The 18,990-nt window shown below is 38.4% G+C and overlaps 2 protein-coding genes across 5 annotated transcripts; one reads left to right on the top strand and one right to left on the bottom strand.

Annotated features, from left to right (window-relative positions):
* Nucleotides 1-1,506: 1,506 nt before the first annotated feature.
* On the top strand, nucleotides 1,507-4,890 carry il12a (interleukin 12a). The gene is made up of 6 exons (XM_032590396.1): nucleotides 1,507-2,639; nucleotides 2,760-2,849; nucleotides 3,655-3,708; nucleotides 3,808-3,951; nucleotides 4,070-4,111; nucleotides 4,285-4,890. Exons 1-6 carry the CDS (start codon nucleotides 2,379-2,381, stop codon nucleotides 4,420-4,422), a joined length of 729 nt encoding a protein of 242 aa, XP_032446287.1. The 5' UTR covers nucleotides 1,507-2,378; the 3' UTR covers nucleotides 4,423-4,890.
* Nucleotides 4,891-5,604: 714 nt separating this feature from the next.
* Nucleotides 5,605-18,289, bottom strand: LOC116708286 (uncharacterized). Of its 4 annotated transcripts, none has more exons than XM_032546162.1 (21): nucleotides 17,966-18,286; nucleotides 15,899-16,183; nucleotides 14,157-14,221; nucleotides 13,786-13,962; nucleotides 13,454-13,688; nucleotides 13,264-13,368; nucleotides 13,061-13,179; nucleotides 12,810-12,901; nucleotides 11,961-11,992; nucleotides 11,514-11,558; nucleotides 11,323-11,418; nucleotides 10,512-10,558; nucleotides 10,318-10,370; nucleotides 10,009-10,235; nucleotides 9,658-9,929; nucleotides 8,634-8,759; nucleotides 8,281-8,416; nucleotides 7,593-7,640; nucleotides 7,495-7,500; nucleotides 7,123-7,390; nucleotides 5,605-6,652 (listed from the first exon to the last, which is right to left on the bottom strand). In XM_032546162.1, the coding sequence occupies exons 1-21, from the start codon at nucleotides 17,970-17,972 to the stop codon at nucleotides 6,631-6,633; spliced, it is 2,463 nt and encodes an 820-aa protein (XP_032402053.1). In that variant the 5' UTR covers nucleotides 17,973-18,286; the 3' UTR covers nucleotides 5,605-6,630. The 4 variants fall into 4 exon arrangements, with proteins under 4 accessions (XP_032402053.1, XP_032402052.1, XP_032402054.1 ...); XM_032546161.1 differs by having other exon boundaries at nucleotides 7,100-7,390; nucleotides 17,966-18,283; XM_032546163.1 differs by lacking the exon at nucleotides 8,634-8,759 and having other exon boundaries at nucleotides 7,100-7,390; nucleotides 17,966-18,289.
* Between the last annotated feature and the right edge of the window lie 701 nt (nucleotides 18,290-18,990).

Here is an 18,990-nt window from a genome sequence, read left to right as displayed (position 1 = left end):
ATGAGGCCTCTCTGAAATCTGCAGCTTTGTCACACAGCACAATGCCACAGACGTTGCAGGTTTTGAGGGAGAGCGCAATTATCATGTTCACAACCACAGACCATGTGTGACCACACCTCCACCTGGTCACCTGAAAGACCGTCTGAGGATGGCCACCTTGACATCGGCTTCCACAATCGGTTTGCAAAACCAGACAGTACCTTTACAAAATGTCAGAAACAGTCTTGGGGAAGCTCATTTGGATTTTCGTCATCCTCATAGGAGTCCTGACTTGAACGCACTTTGTCATTATAACCGATTTGATATGGAAAACGCTCAGGTTTGATTGAGTCTGGCACATTGGAGAGGTGTTCTCTATGCAGAGGGGTCCCGGTTTTCACTGCTCAGGCTGCAGACAGTGTGTGTGGCGTTGTGTGGGTGATGCTGATGTTATAAATGGAGTGACCCATGGTGGTGGATGACAATGATATGCTACCAACAATGAACACAGGTGTATTTTATTGACGGCATTTTGAACACACCAAGATACCCCGTTAGTTTGACCTTCACCTCATGTTGCCGCATGATGATGTACGACCCAGGATCTGGACACAGCTACTGGAAGCTGATAACATCCCAGTTCATATTTGGGATGCTCTGGATCGGTGTGTTCTACTTCCTGCCAACATCCAGCAACTTCCCAAAGTCATTGGAGACGAGTGGACCAACATCCCACAGGCCACAATCAACAACCTGTCAATAGGCCAAGATGTTGTACCGCATGAGGCAAATGGTGGAAACACCAAATACTGACGGGTTTTCTTACCCTCCCAAATTCCCCACCACCCAGAATAAAAGCAAAACTGCAGAATTCAGAGTTTCCTTTTATCGTGACTAACCTAACGCACGTCTGTCATGCTGTCTAGTCTAATCAGCATCTCGATATACCACACCTGTGAGGTGGGATGGATTTTCTCCGCAACGGAAAAGTGTTCACTAGCACAGATTTGTGAACAACGTTTGAGCGACGTCTTGTGGCCTGTGAAAGCCTAGGAGTTCCCCAGAACGAGGTCGGGAGAACGATGCTGGGTTTCCCTCCTGGATGAGCTGCTCCACGGATAGATGGTCTATGCAACATTTTCATTTTGCAGCAAGTTGTGGTGTGGGTTGGTTTGGGATTCTCTGTTCAGTCACCAGAATTTTCTTTCTCTTGCTAGAAAGTTACAGTGCATTTCGTGAAACTTCTGAAGACATTTGCCAATAATCCATCACATGAAAAATAACACGGGAGAAGATAGATAGATAGATAGATAGATAGATAGATAGATAGATAGATAGATAGATAGATAGATAGATAGATAGATAGATAGATAGATAGATAGATAGATAGATAGATAGATAGATAGATAGATAGATAGATAGATAGATAGATAGATGGATGGATGGATGGATGGATGGATGGATGGATGGATGGATGGATGGATGGATGGATGGATGGATGGATGGATGGATGGATGGATGGATGGATGGATGGATGGATGGATGGATGGATAGATAGATAGAGTTTTGTTTATGCTTATTTCAAATTTTGTGAAATTTTGAGAGAAGGAGACTGAGTGGGGACAATCAATTGTCTTTATTTATATAAATAAATTTATTTATCAAGTAAATCCTGTTGTTTAAGATAAGTGTAAGTAGAGTTGTGTTCTTCGGTCCAAACTATATCTTTGTAAAGTGAGCTCTGAGCTGCCTACTATAATATATATATATATAGGCTATATTTTATTTTTTTAATTTTTATAACAATCCCTCCTGCGTTTGAGGGGCCCACGCGGACAGGCCGGCTGACCTCCAGCTGGCTCTTGAGTCGTGAAATGATGCTGTTTGATGTCACATGTGATTCACTTCACCCTCACGACCCCGCATAGCGATCTTCCTGGCATGATTAATTATTAGCCACTGGTTGTCGCTCCTTTAATAGCGCTGATGTGACCGAACAGGCAGAATTTACAAATATTACGCTGCACGGGAGATCGCGTCACAATCACAGCACCGACTTAATGCAGCTCTAATTGGAAGCGCTGGTTCTCCCTGGTGATGGGTCGCTGCGCCTTCGCTCTGAATCCAGGGTGTTGTGTGTCTTTCATGACACACTGTACAGGTTGCAGTCAGAACAGTCTCACCGTCTTATAGAATAATTGGGTTTCAAGGAGAAATCATGTGGAAATTACGTTACGTATTGCTTGTGCGGGAATTCCCCGCTTGTTTGTATAAAACCTTGAGATGAAAGCAGCAGCTCAGTGTTACTGTTTTACCAAGTCCCATCACAGGTCTCTCTGTCTGCTCCGAAAAAATGAGACACGTTCATTTATGTAAGTCGGTGACAACCGAGTGATCAAATGCGCTTTTTAAATTTATTTATTTATTTTTTATTTACTGTTCCGTTTTGGTTGTGTGGTTGCCCAAAACTTGATGCTATCGCGGGTGTTGATGTTTCTCCTGCAGGCTTTTCCAGCTGCGCCGCGCTGCCGCTGATGCTGATGCTGCTCAACTGGCGCACATCCACGGGGCTGCCGCTGCCGCCGAGCGCAAACAACAGCGCACAGTGCGCAAGTCTCTTCAGGAACCTTCTGCTGAGTGTCACGGAGGTTCTCAAAAGCGTGAGTAAACTTCTTTTTTATTTTTATGGGGGTTTTTTTTAACTTATTATTCAACTATAATCCCCATCAAGATTAATTTAAAAAATTGTAATTAAATAAATGTACATTTTTGGATTGCAGGAAGATTTGTGTTCCAACTTGATCAAATCCAACGAGATGCCAATAAGGAGCAGCGAAACAGTGCGGGCCTGCTCTCCCGCTTCGACCCAGGTAAATAATTAAGACATTATTGTTGTTGTTGTTGTTGTTGTTGTGTCCATTTCTCGTCTTGGCCTGCTGGTTGTGGCGGTGTCCCCAGAGCAGCTGTCCGTATGTGCATGGATGCGCGAAACATTGTAGAGTAAAGCGCATTGGAGTCGTAATTACAGATAATCAGAGTTAGAAGTTGTCCTCCAGCTCGCAAATTACATTAAAATAACTTTAAAATGCACTTATACGGCATTGAGAAAGAATCTGTATCACATGCGTCAAACTGAAGGTTCGTGGGCCAAATCCGGCTCGCCGTAGCTGTTTCTGTGGCCGCAGAAACAGAACTTCAACATAACAGTGGTGTGCTTAGATATTGGGTTTTTTTTTTTTTTATTTGTATCGTACCAAATTACTTAAGTGTTAAATAGTGTTTGATTTTTTTTATTAGTATTAATTGAATGCAGGGAAAGCTGTAATATTTTAACAGTCTGTTATTGGGTAGCTGCATGAACACTTTCTGCCATATCCGGCCCTTCCATTCGAAATGAAAATGAGTTTATTATTAGACCAAATAAGAAAACAACTAATAAAAAAAACAACACGGCAATTCTTTGTTACTTAATACCGTTCAGCATTAAAAGACTGGATAAATAAGTTTCGGAATCAGTTTCTACCAAATGTCTTGCATTACAATAAAAACAGACACATGAAGCTGGTTTCAGCTTTGTTTACAGTTTCATTGATACTGTGGTATCTGTGTTGACCAGGAATGTAAACTCCACAACAGCAACAACAAAACCTCAAGAAACTTGTACTTTCCCCTCAGAACTCCGGCTGCGGGATGCTGAGCAATTCGTCCTTCAATTCGTCCTTCAGTGAGGTACGTTGTTGCTGCGAGTCGCTTTTAAAAGGTTGATTTTTGGACCCAATAAAGTAAACCATAAAGTCGTGTTTTCTTTTGTTATTCTCGTCCTGACAGAATGAGTGTGTGATGAACATCATGAGGGATTTGGCCTTCTACCATACCGCCATTGAAACGTACCTCAAGTCCCCACTCCACAGGCCGGAGACGGAAATTCCACTTCTGAGTCCGACTCTGGGAATCCTTCGGGACCTGAGGAAGGTCAGTGAGAGCTGCTGGACACGCGGCGACGCGACAAAACATGTGATGCTGAAGGAATCGGTAGGGAAATTTGGAAAATGGAAGTTGCATGATAAAATCTTTTTCTTGGTTTGCACAGAACTGCTCCTCGATGGAAACAGGAGAGCGCAACCCTTCTGAGGTATTTTTTTTTCTAGTCTTTTTGTGTTTGTTCCCCATTTACACCACTGTTTATTTTTGGTTTTGTTTTTCGTCTAATCCTTACAGGGAGATTAGTGTTTTCCTGTAATTATTTTTAATGGGGCATTTCTGTTGTTAGCACGATGGTCATTCTTCCGTCTGTCCTGCATTTAGGACGCGCCCGGTCGGTGGGGAAACGCCTCCTACGTGAACCGACAGAAGATGTGTAAGATGATGAGAGGCTTCCACGTTCGCGCCGTCACCATCAACCGAGCCGTGGGCTACATCTCCTCGGGGGACCACAGGAAGTAGACGCACCGAAGCTTCCTGTCTTCCCTCCATATGATTCACCGCACCAAACCCGCAACTGTCCCTCGCTGTCGACACAAGCTACTGAACGTGTGGTGCTTAGCGCCAAACGAAGCTGCTCAAGCATAAGCTATCCGTGGACCCTCTTCTCTTTGTAAGAGCCAAGGGTCCGCCAGTCTGTTAAGAACGGTCATATTGGCCCGGTGTCAGTTTATGAATGTATTCCAGTATTCGATTTAATTTATTTATTTATTATTTATTTGTATTAACTTATTACAGTATTATTACAGTGAACCCTTATTTTTATTTTTTTACAATTATTATACAATAAAATGCTCCATAATACATTGAAACCAAAGAACAAAACTTTTTTACAGGCCCAAGCATTTGTCTAACAAATAAAAGGTACTGTGTAAAAAAAATTTTTTTTTTTTACAAATAACTACTGTACTGTAAAATAATAATTTTAATATGAACTGAAGGCGGATTCCAGTGCAAGAATTGCGGAGATCAGCGCCGCCCCACCGCGACCTGAGTCATTGGATTAGAACGGGAGAAAATAAAAAATTATTATGAAAAAAAAACAAAGTGCAGTAGGACAAATAGTGACTCACGTGTATTTCACTGCTCTTCTGACTGAGCCGCTGCATCCTGACTCCGCTCGAACATAGTTATCGGTAGTTGTTGTCGCTCTCTTTTCTTCTGGGCAAAAAGATTCTTATAATTCATCGATTATGTTAAAATTGGCAAGCTGTTTTACGTACAAGTACATATTAAACCGCAACGTTGTTGACACACAGGTAGAGAAGAAGCGGAGAGACCGTTTAGCCAATCAGAATGCAGAACACAATGCACGATGCAAATCCGCGAAGCAGCGAGACCGTGAAAGGTGAACCGCGATATAGCGACGGTTCACTGTATTGCATCTTTAGCTCTTTTGTACCAGTGTTTACACATAGGAGAACAACATTATTTCAGATTAGTTAACTAAAACAGCAGTGTTTACAGTAGTGTTTACTTTTTCTAATTAACAGTTATTGCAAATCTGTCCATTAGATTTTCCAAATGAAGTTTCCAAAATGTGCTCAGACTTTGCCAGTGTGGTTTAGCTGCACTGGCAAAACGAAAACTCACAGCCTAAAAATGTTGTTTTTAGACCGTCACCTAATGAATACATCAGACAGATTTATTTTACAAATACAACATATTTATTCTTGTCTGGTACACAATAGAAAACCTATTACATCCAGTTAAATAGGTGTATAAAATTTGACCACGAGTAAAAAAAATAAATTGTAATAGATAAAACGATATATAAAGAACATGGTGAACATAAATGGTAATTAGATCCAATTTCTACATAGCACTTTTTCAATTATACTGACCACACAAACCACTTTACACACCCAGATTCACCCAATTGCATTCATCTTTCCACTGAGTCACACTCACATGATGAGTAAACGATGGCATAATTCACCTCAAGAGTATGAATCTGTTTTAATGCTGCTTTACTAAATATTCTACAGGATTTGACCTAAAATGGTAAACACACATTCATACACTGTCCAGCAGCTTCACAAGGGGAACCTTCATGAACACGAAGAGTCCAAGTGATTTTGTCCATACCGCCTTTCTGGTATTTTCTTTTACAGACTATTACAAATTTTAGTTGTGAACGATAAGAAAAATGAAGAAACTTTAACAAAAATGGGGATTGCACCGCCTCGAGCAATAAAAAGCACAAGAAGATAAAAGAGCAGGACACATCATTCACAAGAACAATCAAATGAAGTCAGATCTAATTGGTTTTACATACTCAGTTCATTTGGTATAAAATTTTCCTCTTTCAACTTGGAGGGAAAAAGAAATCTTTTCCATAGCATAATTCTGGTAAACAATTTCAATCCATTCATCGATAGTGGGTGGATCTGGTTTTAGCCATTTCCTTGTGATGGCTTTCTTACTGGCTGCCAGTAAGATAGCCAGCAGTTTTTTGTCTTTATTGGTCCATGTGTCCAACTGTAGCTTGCCCAAGTACAACGTTTGGGGACTGCCAGGTAATAAGACCTGGCAGTCCCCAAAAACATGGAAGTGGTCGGCTCCCTTAGATCCACAAAGTCTCCAGCAGGCGTCCCCGTTTCTTTGATATCGTCTCTGAGTGGGTGTAACTAAATCCATTTTTATGGATTTTCTTATTCGTCCATGCGTTCATCGTCTGCCGTCATTAAATCTGAAAGCAGACACAACAGAAAAGAAAAAAACATTTCATCATTTGGCTTTACCTGCTGGGAGGGGCAAAAGATACGTGTCTCTTTTCAATATTTTGTGGACATTTGTTAAATATTTTGTACACTGGTTTGGACTTTTGCTGGAGGAATAAACAACAAAAGTATGAATTGGATAGATAAATAATCCAATATTAGGCTTAAAGTCAATGAGAGGGGGCAGAGAAGGAGGGCAACACTGGGAAAGCTGTAAACATGGCAGCATAATAATTCATCATATTACAGGAACAATAATTTACCACTGGAATATTATGAATTTTTGAGCAGACTTTGCACAATGCACTGCTGCAAACAGATTAAATGCCTCAACACTAATAATGAATAAGTCAAAGTTTAAAGTACAACTTTGAAACCTTTAGAAAACTGTAGTGGAGGAAATCTTTAGACCGTACCTTGCAGAATGTCGCGAACGTACGTGGACAACTTATCCATATCTTTCAAACTTTCCAACAGGGCAGACGCAGTAGCTTCTCCTTGCCTCCTTCTGTTCTTCCACATTACCAGCATCCTATGCTTCTGCATGGTCACATCCTTCTCTTTCTCCAGGATGTCATCCAGATCTTTCCTCAGTAAGTCTAAGTAGATGGCTGCCTCCTTCCACTCTGACCCAAACTTATTGGCGACCTGCAGGAGCTGCTTCTCTGACAGGTCCTGACCCCGATGGCTCTTTGCTCTCAATTCATCTGGAAAAATGACACAAGTTAACTAGAAAAGCTTTGTTTAGTAACTAAATCCATCTTTTGTCCAGTAAGTCATCAAAAGATGAACACCGTAAGGACACTCTCACCGTCACCTGTGGGACAGAGATGTTAATGTTAGTAACACGACAAAACCTGAAAAATATGATGGAAAATCTGTCTAACTAAAAGCTAAACAGAAGCATACATCTGGCTCTTTTCCTTGGGTTTTCTTTTATTGCAGCTTGCCAGTCGTCTGGAGAAAAAGAAAAAGAAAAGAAAATGACTGACATCATCCATGTTCTAAAAAAATCTAACTACAAACCAGCATAAAATCCCTATGGGCAATTTAACGTTGCTGTGTGATTGGTAACCCTTTTGGCCACAATGAAATATGAGTAAAAAGTAGAAACTTAAGACATTTTTAGGAGGGATGAAATCATTGGTCAGATGTAAAATGTCATGTAGATCAAAAAAGGGACATACAAGTAGAAATTGATGAAGTTTATTTTTGTAAAACTTGATGAGATTTATTTTTGTAACTTTTGTTTTTTTTTAATTGTATGTTGATAAAATTGCTTTAGCAGCAATGGACAAATAGAAAAATGACAAATACCCATTTCAAGGGTAAAACAAGTAAACTAGCATCAGAGGAGCTGTGGCAATAAACACCATATTTTAAGTTACTTAAAAATAAAGAATGTAGTTACATGTGCTGTCTGTATTGTTAACAAGATAATGAATATGACATAAATATGTCCTGGAAAAAAATCTACTGGAAAATATACTAATGTATTTAACAGAATAAGTCAAAAAATAAGTTATAAACCACAGTCCTGTAAGATTCCTTTCAATGTCAAAGTGTGGAACTCCTCTTTAGTTAAATTCACTGGTACCTGCTCTGATGGTGGCAGACCAGACGACCTCATCCGTTCTCCTCTTTCTTAGAGACCATTCAAACGGAGGCTGCTTGTCAAAGAAGACCTCGAAAAAGCCTATTACCGCTATCTCAGCTAGTGTAAATTCCAGCTCCTGCAAAAAGACAGGGAAATTTATTCTTGCTGTAACAAAAGTTACAGCAAGATAAAAATAAGTCCTGCAGAAATATTGACAAAAGATCAAGTGAAAATATTTCAAGACTGTCCCACAAAAGTCCTGCACACAACTTGATGCTTTAGTATTTTTACACTTGGGAGCATGAGCCAATCCTAATGACGCTCATAATTCATGAACATGGAGGTATGCACACCTGAGGACTGACCACTCCCTCGGGCTTACTGGAAAGGCGAAATATCCCCTCAACCAGTCTGCACATGGGGGATTTAGTCACCCTGACGTATTTATTCGGGTAGCTCTGAACCTGTTCGCATACATCCTGAATGTAAACAGTAAAGCAGGATGAAAAACAAAGCAGAGGGTTAATCGGGTTCCTGGAAACAACAACCAGGAGAATTAAAATGAAAACACGATGAGAGCAGAAAAACTACATGGAAAAACTAACTGCAACATATTTAAAGAACTGGCATCTTTCATTTTGTGTCGTTATTCACCAGCTGGATCCTCCCAGACCCACATGTTCCTGCAACCACAGTCACACTTCCAGAATGGCATCACGGCTGATTTTTGGCTGGTTTTAAATATAAACATTCACTTATTTACTCCTGCTCAATGTTACTATCAGATATGGGAATTGATAAGGCAAATAAAAGCAGCGACCACGGTGATATAAAACAATAGAAATGCAAACCGTGATAATGTCAAAACCACAATGGAAGCAAACACGAGCAGAAGTGAAAGTTACTTTGGGCTCTAATTCTGTTCTTACTGTTTCCTCACGGTTTCAAAAGTGAGGCATTTTGCTGGAGTTTTAATCATGAACATTTGAGCTGATTTCATGTCTGCAATGATCATTATTTCATGAATGGAATATTTCTCTGTGTGAGGATGGAGTTTGTTTTTCTTTTTGTGTGCACACTAGTGGAAACAAATAACTTCAAATAGACTAATTGCTTCCTATAATTAGAAACAATTGTGTTTGTTTTGGGGGGAAATTAGTGAAATATTTACTCTGTATTGAAAACTGTCAGAGAGAAAAGTTAATGCTATAAGGCTACATGTTGAAAACACGCCTACTCTAAAGTGTCTGACTTTAAAAAAACAAAAACAGTTTTCCCTTCAGTCAGTAGACAGCAAAAATCACAAAACCAATGTCAGTTCAAACTTCACAGAAATCACTCAGTTTCCATAACGATACCAAGGTAAATAATACCTACTTTAATGGCAGAGACGTTATTTAGGACCAGGTACACATGGAAGATGTTGTTGTTGGTGTTTGTATCATCTGTCATCTGTTTGTAGATCATAACCATGCCATGATATTCAGCCTGTTCATCAGCTGGAATGATGGGACACACGGGGGACAGGGACCTCACGCTCCACTTAACGTGGCTACCTGAGTAGCCTGAAGGTGGCTCAATGACAGCCTCACTGAAATCCTCATCGACAACATGCAAGATCTTGAATGACACGGCGTTGTCAAGAGACTCTAGAAAATATCAGACATGAAAGTTTTATGGCGACTCTTTTAGAAGATGCTCAATATTAAAGACATTAATTGCTCTTACGGCCTAAGCAAACAGAGTGGGGGAGGTGGATGGATGTGAGCACAGACGCCTCCTTGTTGACAGTGTCGATGTCGAAGATTGGTCCGGCAAATTTCCAGGAGTTGGGTAAGAACGAGCCAAACTTGGACCAGGATAAGACCGAATACCGCACCAGAACCGGCTCGCTTGCTTCAAAAACCAGACCGGTGACCGAACACTCGTATGAGCCTTCTCCTTCCAGCTGCATTCTTTAAACACAGACACACAGTGTGAGTGACGGCACTGATTAATGGGTACATTTCTACCGCATAGACGGTGTGTCTCACTCACTGGAAACGTCCGTTTGAAATCCTCTGGGGAGTAACAAGCTTTGTGCCGTGGGTCTGTGGAGAGAACATCCAGTAATTTATTTGCACAATTATAAATATTAACAGTAAAATAAAGATGGATGAGAGAGGGAAAAATTAGGCTTCTTAATTTATTTGCAAGTTGGAGTGAAATTACAATCAGGTTTCAGATCTCACCTGAGTGATGCTTTTACATTTTTCACAGCAGAACTTGAATGTGTGAGCTGTAAAAATAAACATTTTTTTTTTAAAACCAAGCAGTGATCCTTTAGAAAAAGTTCAGATGATACAGAAGAGGTTTAGAGCCACTGAAAACAAAAAAAGAAACTAAACGTTCCAGTGGCCCTAATTGTCTTATCTACAAGCATTATATCATTGGATGAGCAAAATCTACTTTGGCTTGTTTTATGACCTGTAGAAATCACTATGATCAAAATGAATCGGTTTAGTTTGGCTGTCTATTTCTGCAACAAAAAGAAAACGCTAGGGACTTCCTTATGCTGTCAAAGAATTTGAGTTTGTTAAAGAAAAAGTTTGCAAACAATTTTGCTTGTTAATTTGTTTTAGTTTGGATTTATATTTCAGAAAAACACATATAGACAAATGCATATAAAAATGTATTCAGTGACGGTACCAAACAGATTTTTGTGCAAGTATACAAAATACCAGTGAAAACGTGCAAAAACAAATTTTTCATTTTTGTTTTCCATTTGATGGTTTGCTTTGTTTTTTGGGTCGGGCACAAGCCCATCTGCCTATATGTACTAAGTTTGACTGCAGCCAAGCGGCAGGTTAAACATCCTGCTTGATCACATGATTTGCTGCTCGTCTCTTCACCACATTGGAGGAAAAGGAAGAAAAAAATATATCAGAAGCGTTATTATAACCCACAATAACTTCAAACTGGTTTTAAAACTTCCCATTAGGCACCACAAATGAGGAATGTGTTCCAATGGCGTGATCAGGTAGTTTAAAGTGTGTTTCTCACCAGACTCTTCATCTTCCTCCTCCTGCTCATCTTCTTCATCCTCCTCTCGCTCCTCCTGCTCCTCCTTCTCGTGTGAGCTGACCTTAGTGGATGTTCCTGTTTGTTCAATAAATTGACATGTAGCAGACAATTAAATAGTTTAATCTAATCCAAGCATTAAACCTTCAAAGTGATGTGATATTTGTGCTTACCATAGCTACAGCCCTCACTTTCTGAGAATGCATCTGTAACTGTGTCTATACAAATAAGATGCAATTATTATACGTTTTCAACATTAGAAAAAAAATTAAATATTTCAAGAAAAGTATATGTGATCACCCCAATAATAAAGAATCTCTGTTAAATCTCAATTAAAGCTGTTATACTGTATTTTTGCTTAAGCCATCAGTAAAGCTGCACAATACAATCACAATTTGTGTTAATCTACTGTGTTGTCATGACAGAGCAGATAGACTAGAGCCATTTCTAAATTATGTAGAAAGAAGTGAAGCGAGAGGCAGAGTATTGCAAAAAAAAAACGATTTATTATAAATGTTAGTAAGTTCTGTAGTTTAGATGAAGAAAAGCATTTGCCCTCTGATGAAAGAAGATGAGCAGCTAAAAGGACACAAAGAAGGAGTGACTGAAAATTACCCTACCTTTGTCTTCCTTCACCAAGACACTCATTTTTCTGAAAGATAAAGACACAACCCCAGTGGAAAAAGTGTAGTGAGTATATTAAAATTTTGATATATTTTACTATATTTTGAGTCAGACTCGTATTAAGTAAATTTAAGCAATTATAAATACAAGCTTAAAAGCATGTATTTGTAAAATCCACTACTTTGAAACAACTTCATTTTGTCGACAGCTGTATTTTCTAGTTTTACAAAAGCACTGAAATAATCCCACTTTAAGTTCAGTTTCTAGGACAGGAAATAGTAGTAGGTTTGTTTTGGGGGCATTTTAGGACGACGTGCTCCACCAGAGATCTCACTGCATCGCACTGTTCATAAGAAGTTGTGTCGTTCAAACACGTTGAATCCATCTTCTGTAAAACTTCAGACTACAATTTCCCCAAAACGCTGCATGCAAAGTTACTCCCAAGTATTTCTCATTGCAACGCCTGAGTGAGACCTCTGATAGATGATGAGCGCTAGCGGCATGGCTGAAATACTAATATATCTAATGGAACTGTTTACATTCGTCACTGCTGTGATTTCTACTGACTTATCACTTGAACAAGCTTATTCACATGCGATTTTAATTTAATTTCTTATTTAACTGAAACACTGCAATTGCAAATTATAGAAATGCAGCTAATGTGAAGCTGTTCTTTAATTACATATTTTTTTTAAAAGACAAATAAACATGTTGCATGATGTTGAAGGTAAGTAAAATAGGATATATCATTTTAACCATATTAATCTAATTACTGGGCATTTTTCTAAGCCTAGGATTGAAGCGAGTTGTTGATAAAGTAGGAGTTTCAACAAGATGCACCTTACCTGATTCCTGTTAAGGGGTAAAAATGCTTTGTCAGTGTGTTTCTAGTCATCTCTGACATCATTTGTTGATCAAAAGAGTATTGTTGTGTCTCCTGTTGGGACGAAACAATTAAAAAAAGATTGTAAGACTAAATCAGCATCAATCAGTAACAAGCTATTTTTCTGCTTATCTGTAGTGATTATATTTAAGCTAATATTTTAAAAATATATATATATTTTTTTTAAACTCACACTCAACATTTCTTGCTTACCATTTCTATCTTCTCAAAAAGTCCATAAATATCTTCCTGATACCGCTCTGGACTGAAAGCCTCCACAATGCTCTGGATGAGGAGAGACCCACGATCTCGTTGTCTGTACGACACAGTGTCTGAAGGAAGATGAGCAGGGAATAAAAAGCAATGAAGTTACAACCACTACAATAAGTTCATCTAAAGTGTCGCTTTCAACCCACCAGGAATACAAGATGAAAGGTAAATGAAGTCTTTTTCCAAAATTAAATGATGAAGCATGTCTGCTGCATGGTTCTCAGATTGTAGAACATAACCTGCACTGTGTCCTGAAGCATAAAAAAGGCAAACAGGTGAGACCATTATATTAACTCACAGTGAGCTTTAGTATCTGCAGCAGCAGATTTGAATCACCTCCTCTGCAGGCCTGTATGATGATGACCTTTGGTTTATCTCTTAGCTCTGGACAACTCTTGGAGCCCAAGTGTTTGAAAATGTTGTTGATTGGAAATTCATCTGGTTTGTCCTCTTTCCAGTCAACCCCAAGAATTTTCCCCAGCTTCCCATGAGACATGAGAACCACAAACACGCTGTCAGTGTATTTTAGTTTGGGATGTTTAGTGAAGTCAATTAAAGCCTCATCAATCGCCTGAAAGAAGACAGAAAATCATGTCACCAGTTATTAAATTAAATAATCAATCAGATGAGAATCTGTTTCATTTAGTCTCTCATCTAGAATAAAGTACCTTTCCAGTGAGGTTTGTGTATTTCACCACCTCATACCCCAGATATGAAAGCAGTTTCTCCATGTTCTCCTCGTCTTTCTCTGCTCCCCATCTGTTCATTGATTCCTCAGAAAACTTGATATTAGTGATCAGCAGAGCTACGCGGTTCTTCAAGGAAGTTTGGGTCACAGGATAGACCTGAGAGACGAATAAAGAGCCAAGGGAGACAAAAGTGTAAATGTTTTAACTGCTGAATGTGAGATTGATTAATTTTGTTTACACACATGGTATGCATAAGATGATTCTCTTCCATTAAATTCACTAACGTGTTGCTAAAGTTCAACCTGATCTATTAAACTAAGGCTATTTTATAGCTTAATTTAATTACTGACCTCTGGGTTAGTCCTTATGGTTTTCAAGAAGTCTTCCACAGTTGGCACAGATGGAGTTAATTGGACTAAAAAAATAAATATAGTTTTTTTAATAGGTTGAATGTTAGTTGAAAACTTTCTTTTCGCAACTATATTCAATGTGGACTAACGAAGGACTCAGGACATGTTTTTCTTACCTGTAGCATTATTAATATATAACTGAAGCTTTTTTCTGTTTTAGCAAAATAAACAGAGCCTTTAAGAAGTTGAATATAGACATTGAGGGTTCTGGGTAGGGATGCATGCATTGGTAAAGGGGGGAAAAAGTCAGGACAACTCCAAGGGCCCCTGACCGACTGGGGGCCCTCCACAAAATAGTTTTGTTTTTGTTTTTTTTCTTCATGGAAATAGAAAAAAACTGGAGCCTTGTCAATTACAAATTAAACTTTATCGTGTTTTTTAAAACTGTTTTTATCAATAACAAATAAATGTTAGCACTCCCAGACCAAAACGCAAACATTCAAATTTACACTGAACCCTCCTTTGAATCTGCATGAAATGGTTCCTTCCTGCTTAGCGGCGACGGTGTTCAGCAGCAGTCAGTAAAAGAGGAAAACGACTGTGGCAGTTACTACGTCATAATAAAGTCAAGTTTTCAAAAGGAGAAAGAAAAAAGACACGAGTGTCGATTTGTAGCCCAGTTTTTCTCCAAGATAGGGGGGTTGACTGTGTGAGATTATCACACACAGTCACACACAGAGTTGAGCCTGTTTTCATTCAGTGTCATCAACAGAAAGAGAAAAAGGCTGGAAGAAACGATAAAGCCGATAATTAAAATGATGTCGATAGTTTTCATTTATTGTACGATTAATTGATTTATCGTTTATGACTCGGTCACAGACCCCTGTGACCGAGTCATGGCTGGACTGGGACCAAAAGAAATGGTGGTCCACCATGATTATTTATATATGTGGAGGCACGCAACACACCAGAGCATTCAGCTTCAGCTTTACATGTTTTGTCGTTACAAATAACAAAAAAAAAAAAAAGAACAGAAATAAAAGACATCAGCTTACAATGAGGAGAGCAACCGTGTTTAAAGAATTGGTTTGCTCTTTCTTAAGTGAAAGTGGATGTAAAAGGAGCACCGCTAGAGATGCCTTTTAAGTGTTTTCTCAAATAGACAGTTTATAATGTCATATATCCATGTAAGACAAAGAGCTACTCATCAAAGCATCAGCTTAAATATGAAAAACTGAGTTTAACTTGTTATTTTTTTGGTTACCTTCCAATGATAAATAATCCATTTCGGCTGAGCAATGTTTCACTAAACATGAAAATAATAACTGCAAGCTGTAACACCTGCAAACTGGAACTTTATGGCAGGGTACAATAACACTAAGTTTGACAAAGTCTACTTGAACTGGAATATAATCCTGAACCACCCAGCCGTTCGCCAGTCTCACCCCAGAATAAAACCTACAAACACCCCAACATTTGGACCAGAACACATAAGATGTTAATCTCCCAAAGCCCAACAATGCACTGAAGGCCCTTCGGCCGGGGTCAGGCATTGGCGCACCGGACGAAAAGCCTTGCTGAGCTTGTGCCTATTAGGTAATATTTCTATATAAACCCTCAAAGATTTAGGGATTGAAGATTTGATTGTGCTAAACTTTTGAGTTTACAAGAATGCTATACTTCTTAATAAAGAAAAATCCATCAATTTTTATGCTTTTTAAACTAACATTTTTTCCTCTTACCTGACAGACCAGGTTGATCACTGGACAGACCCAACTCACTGTGAAGAACTGGGTCTATGTTCTGTAGGTGATAAATCAGCCTTGTGCTGGCTCTTTCTCCTTTTCTGATCACATAGTCAATGAGACTACGTGCCTGATCGGCCCTACTATACCTTCCCTCACATATTATATCCTCTTCTTCTCCATTCAAAACATGGTCTTTTAAAAGGAGGTCCACGAGACGACGAAGTACATGTCTGGACACCTTGTACACAAATCGATATTTCACTTTCTGAAGTACCAAACCTGTAATTGCAAAGACATGGGAAAAAATAGTCATCATCATTATTTAAATACTGTTATTGAGTCAAAAAAAACTGAGTATCCTATTCTCTAATCCTAAAACTGTACTGCAGTGAAAGCTGTTACAGTTTGCAGTATCAGAAGATTACTGGCTTTTTCAGTAAAAAGTCATTGACGTAGCTTAGGTTGCATTACTAGACATTTCCATTTTAACGTTTTTATATGCATTTTATTACTTAGAAGATTTCTAGTTTAAACATTCGATAGCAAGGTTGTGCCGGACCAGATGAATTATGTTTTTTAAACTTTTGGTAATTTTCCAATCTTAAATCATTAGATTTAAAAAAATAGTACATTAATTCTTAAATAGATCTATGATATCTGATTAAGAAAATTTACTGCTCATCAAACAAAATGCAGGTGGTGCAAACAGATGTGGCAACGGTGAATTGGCTAAAAGAAAAAATTTTTAAAAAATATGCAAATTGGGGCTAAAGCATATGAGTTAGTGTGGGCATGGATGTATGTATGCATATACTTAGACATATGCAAATCCAGATAAAATGCATTTTTTTTGATAGAATCAGTTGGAATGCATGTATGATTGAATTGGAATGATTTCGGTAAAGTTCCTCGAGATGACATTTAAGTAAATTTGAAAAGAAATTTGTTCTTTCAAAGTCCATTGGTCAGAACAAAGATAAATAGAAACAGGTGAGGAGAAAACGGGGTATTGAATAACGAAACAGGCAAGCATAAAGAAAAAGGAAAGTTTTGTAAATCATCTTTATTAAAATGTAAAGTAAATATTTGTATTTTTAGGAAACAGTTTTTAACATTGTCTTTTTGTATGCAACACAGGCATCCACTGGAAATCACAAAACCACTAACGAGGGCTGAGGCAGTGGAACAAACTGAACATTGGCCAAAAGGAGGAGAGGTAAGAGAATTTAAACTGGCTGAAACAATATGAGTGTCAAAAAGTAATCATGCACAAAAAAATAAAATAATAATTCAAGTGATTCATAACCGAATGTCTCTTTTTGCAGAGAGAGAGAAGAGCTTCTCATGTAACTCTGAGCAGAAATAGATGTTCATATTTCTAAAGCCAAAGAAAAGCTGTGACATAAAAATGTTTAAAAGGTTGAAGTTGAGCATTCTTTTCATGGTTTTAACTAGGACTAGTCCTACTAACAAGCACTTGCCTGTTTTTACTTTTCTTTTCATTCTGGTCAAATTATTTATCCAATGAAACAGAGTAATCTCGTCCCCCTTTGAAGTGTCCAGGTGTTGCAGCTGGAGCAGTTCCGGTGTGATCCAGTTGCATCAGCCACTGGCTCAAACAGCCCGTTACAGAAGTTTTACAAATCAGATCAATGTTTCACAAACTTGCTTTTAAATAGTCTGCTATTAGCTGACAATAATCTAGACCAGGTTTGAAGAATCTGGGTGTTATAGTTTTTTAAACTAAAGTAGATTAAAGATGTTGAAGGTAGTGGAAAAATTGGGTGGAGTCGCCCTTAAATAACTCAAAGGATCCGAAAAAATATATCCCACAGATGGCGCCTCTCGCCCGGACCGGTAGCTGGAGATGAGCACCAGAACCCGTCCCGAAAGAAAATGGACGGCTGGATGTTTTACGCTTGTCCCCGGATTCAGAGAAAAGCGTAACCAACATCAAAATCCGTGTTTTTTGTGTACAAATTTGACGAATAAAGTTTATTCTAATTCTGAATACAACACAGGAGAAGTACCATCTTTAAATTTCATAATTGGTTCTCTGACCTGCCATTGTTCGACTCTGAAGTTTCCAAACTTTGTCCGGCAAAAACAAAACGAAGAAAATATACAACTGGAAAGCTTTCAGGATGTGCGTGACGCACCCTCAGGCTGTGAATTTGAGTTTCTGATGTCACTTCCTGATTCGCTTCCTGTAGGCGTTGAGTCCATTAGAAGGGAGACGTCAGCGCGGTCGCCATATTGCCAGTGGGATATTGTTCTGGAAAACCAATGCAAGTATTTTCATACAGATGATTATATGAAGTTATAGAAAGTTTCGCTAAAAATAATGACGATTGCTGAGAGAAAAACATTAAACTGACCTCAATTTAATAACGATTATGCTGTATTTATTATTAGTATTATTAAGTAATGGTAAAGGATTGAAAGTTTTACCTATAAGCTGACAATTTTTCAAAGAATTTGAATGATAAGCAAAAAATATATATATATTTTCACAGTTAGTGGTTGGGTGAATCCAACACGGTTTACTCTTTTTAAATCATGACAACAGAAATTTTAAGATAAACAGGAGAAATAATTTTACATTGGTAAATGTTAAATTTACTAACATTTACTAACGTTAGTAAACTCTTTCTTAACAAAAGAGAGAGTTTAAAATTTAATATTGAGTGTATTTTACCGAAATTTGCAGTGGAGGATACATTCATTGATACCTCTCTTGTTTTAACAGAAAACTGTCCCAAAATATCTGTTATGTGTTAGAGCTGTCACTCTTGGAAGAGATTTAACAGGCAAAAATATAAAAAGGCCAAATCACACCTTCCAGATGAGCATCAACTAGAAACTGCGTGTCAACTAGAATCAACTTTTTTTTTTTTCCTTCCACACCACACCTTTCAGTGCAACAATATTTCACTGATATTTGCAGTAGTTGCAGGATGCATCCATTAATAAATGGCTTAATACATAAAACCTCTTCAGTTTTAGCAGAAAACTGACCAAAAACATCTCTCTTATGTAGTAGCCAGAGCTGTCACTCTTTTAACAGATTTAACAGGAAAAGAACA

This window comes from Xiphophorus hellerii, chromosome 18 (genome assembly GCF_003331165.1).
Source record: "Xiphophorus hellerii strain 12219 chromosome 18, Xiphophorus_hellerii-4.1, whole genome shotgun sequence".
Classification (NCBI taxonomy): Eukaryota; Metazoa; Chordata; class Actinopteri; order Cyprinodontiformes; family Poeciliidae; genus Xiphophorus; species Xiphophorus hellerii.
The sequence above is the reverse complement of the archived record's forward strand: the minus strand, read 5'-3'. Positions and strand labels throughout refer to the sequence as shown.

Bases quoted from the DNA above. Each gene is read 5' to 3' on its own strand.
- LOC116708286 (XM_032546161.1), bottom strand. The intron at 14,222-15,898 runs GTAAGAGGAAAA...TTATTTTTTTAG, and splicing joins TGATCAACCTGGTCTGTCAG to TCCAATTAACTCCATCTGTG. The intron at 7,641-8,280 runs GTACCAGTGAAT...CTTTTTCTCCAG, and splicing joins GTCTGCCACCATCAGAGCAG to ACGACTGGCAAGCTGCAATA.
- il12a (XM_032590396.1), top strand. From the start codon at position 2,379: ATGCGCTTTTTAAATTTATTTATTTATTTTTTATTTACTGTTCCGTTT. The intron at 2,850-3,654 runs GTAAATAATTAA...CTTTCCCCTCAG, and splicing joins GCTCTCCCGCTTCGACCCAG to AACTCCGGCTGCGGGATGCT. The intron at 3,709-3,807 runs GTACGTTGTTGC...TCGTCCTGACAG, and splicing joins TCAATTCGTCCTTCAGTGAG to AATGAGTGTGTGATGAACAT.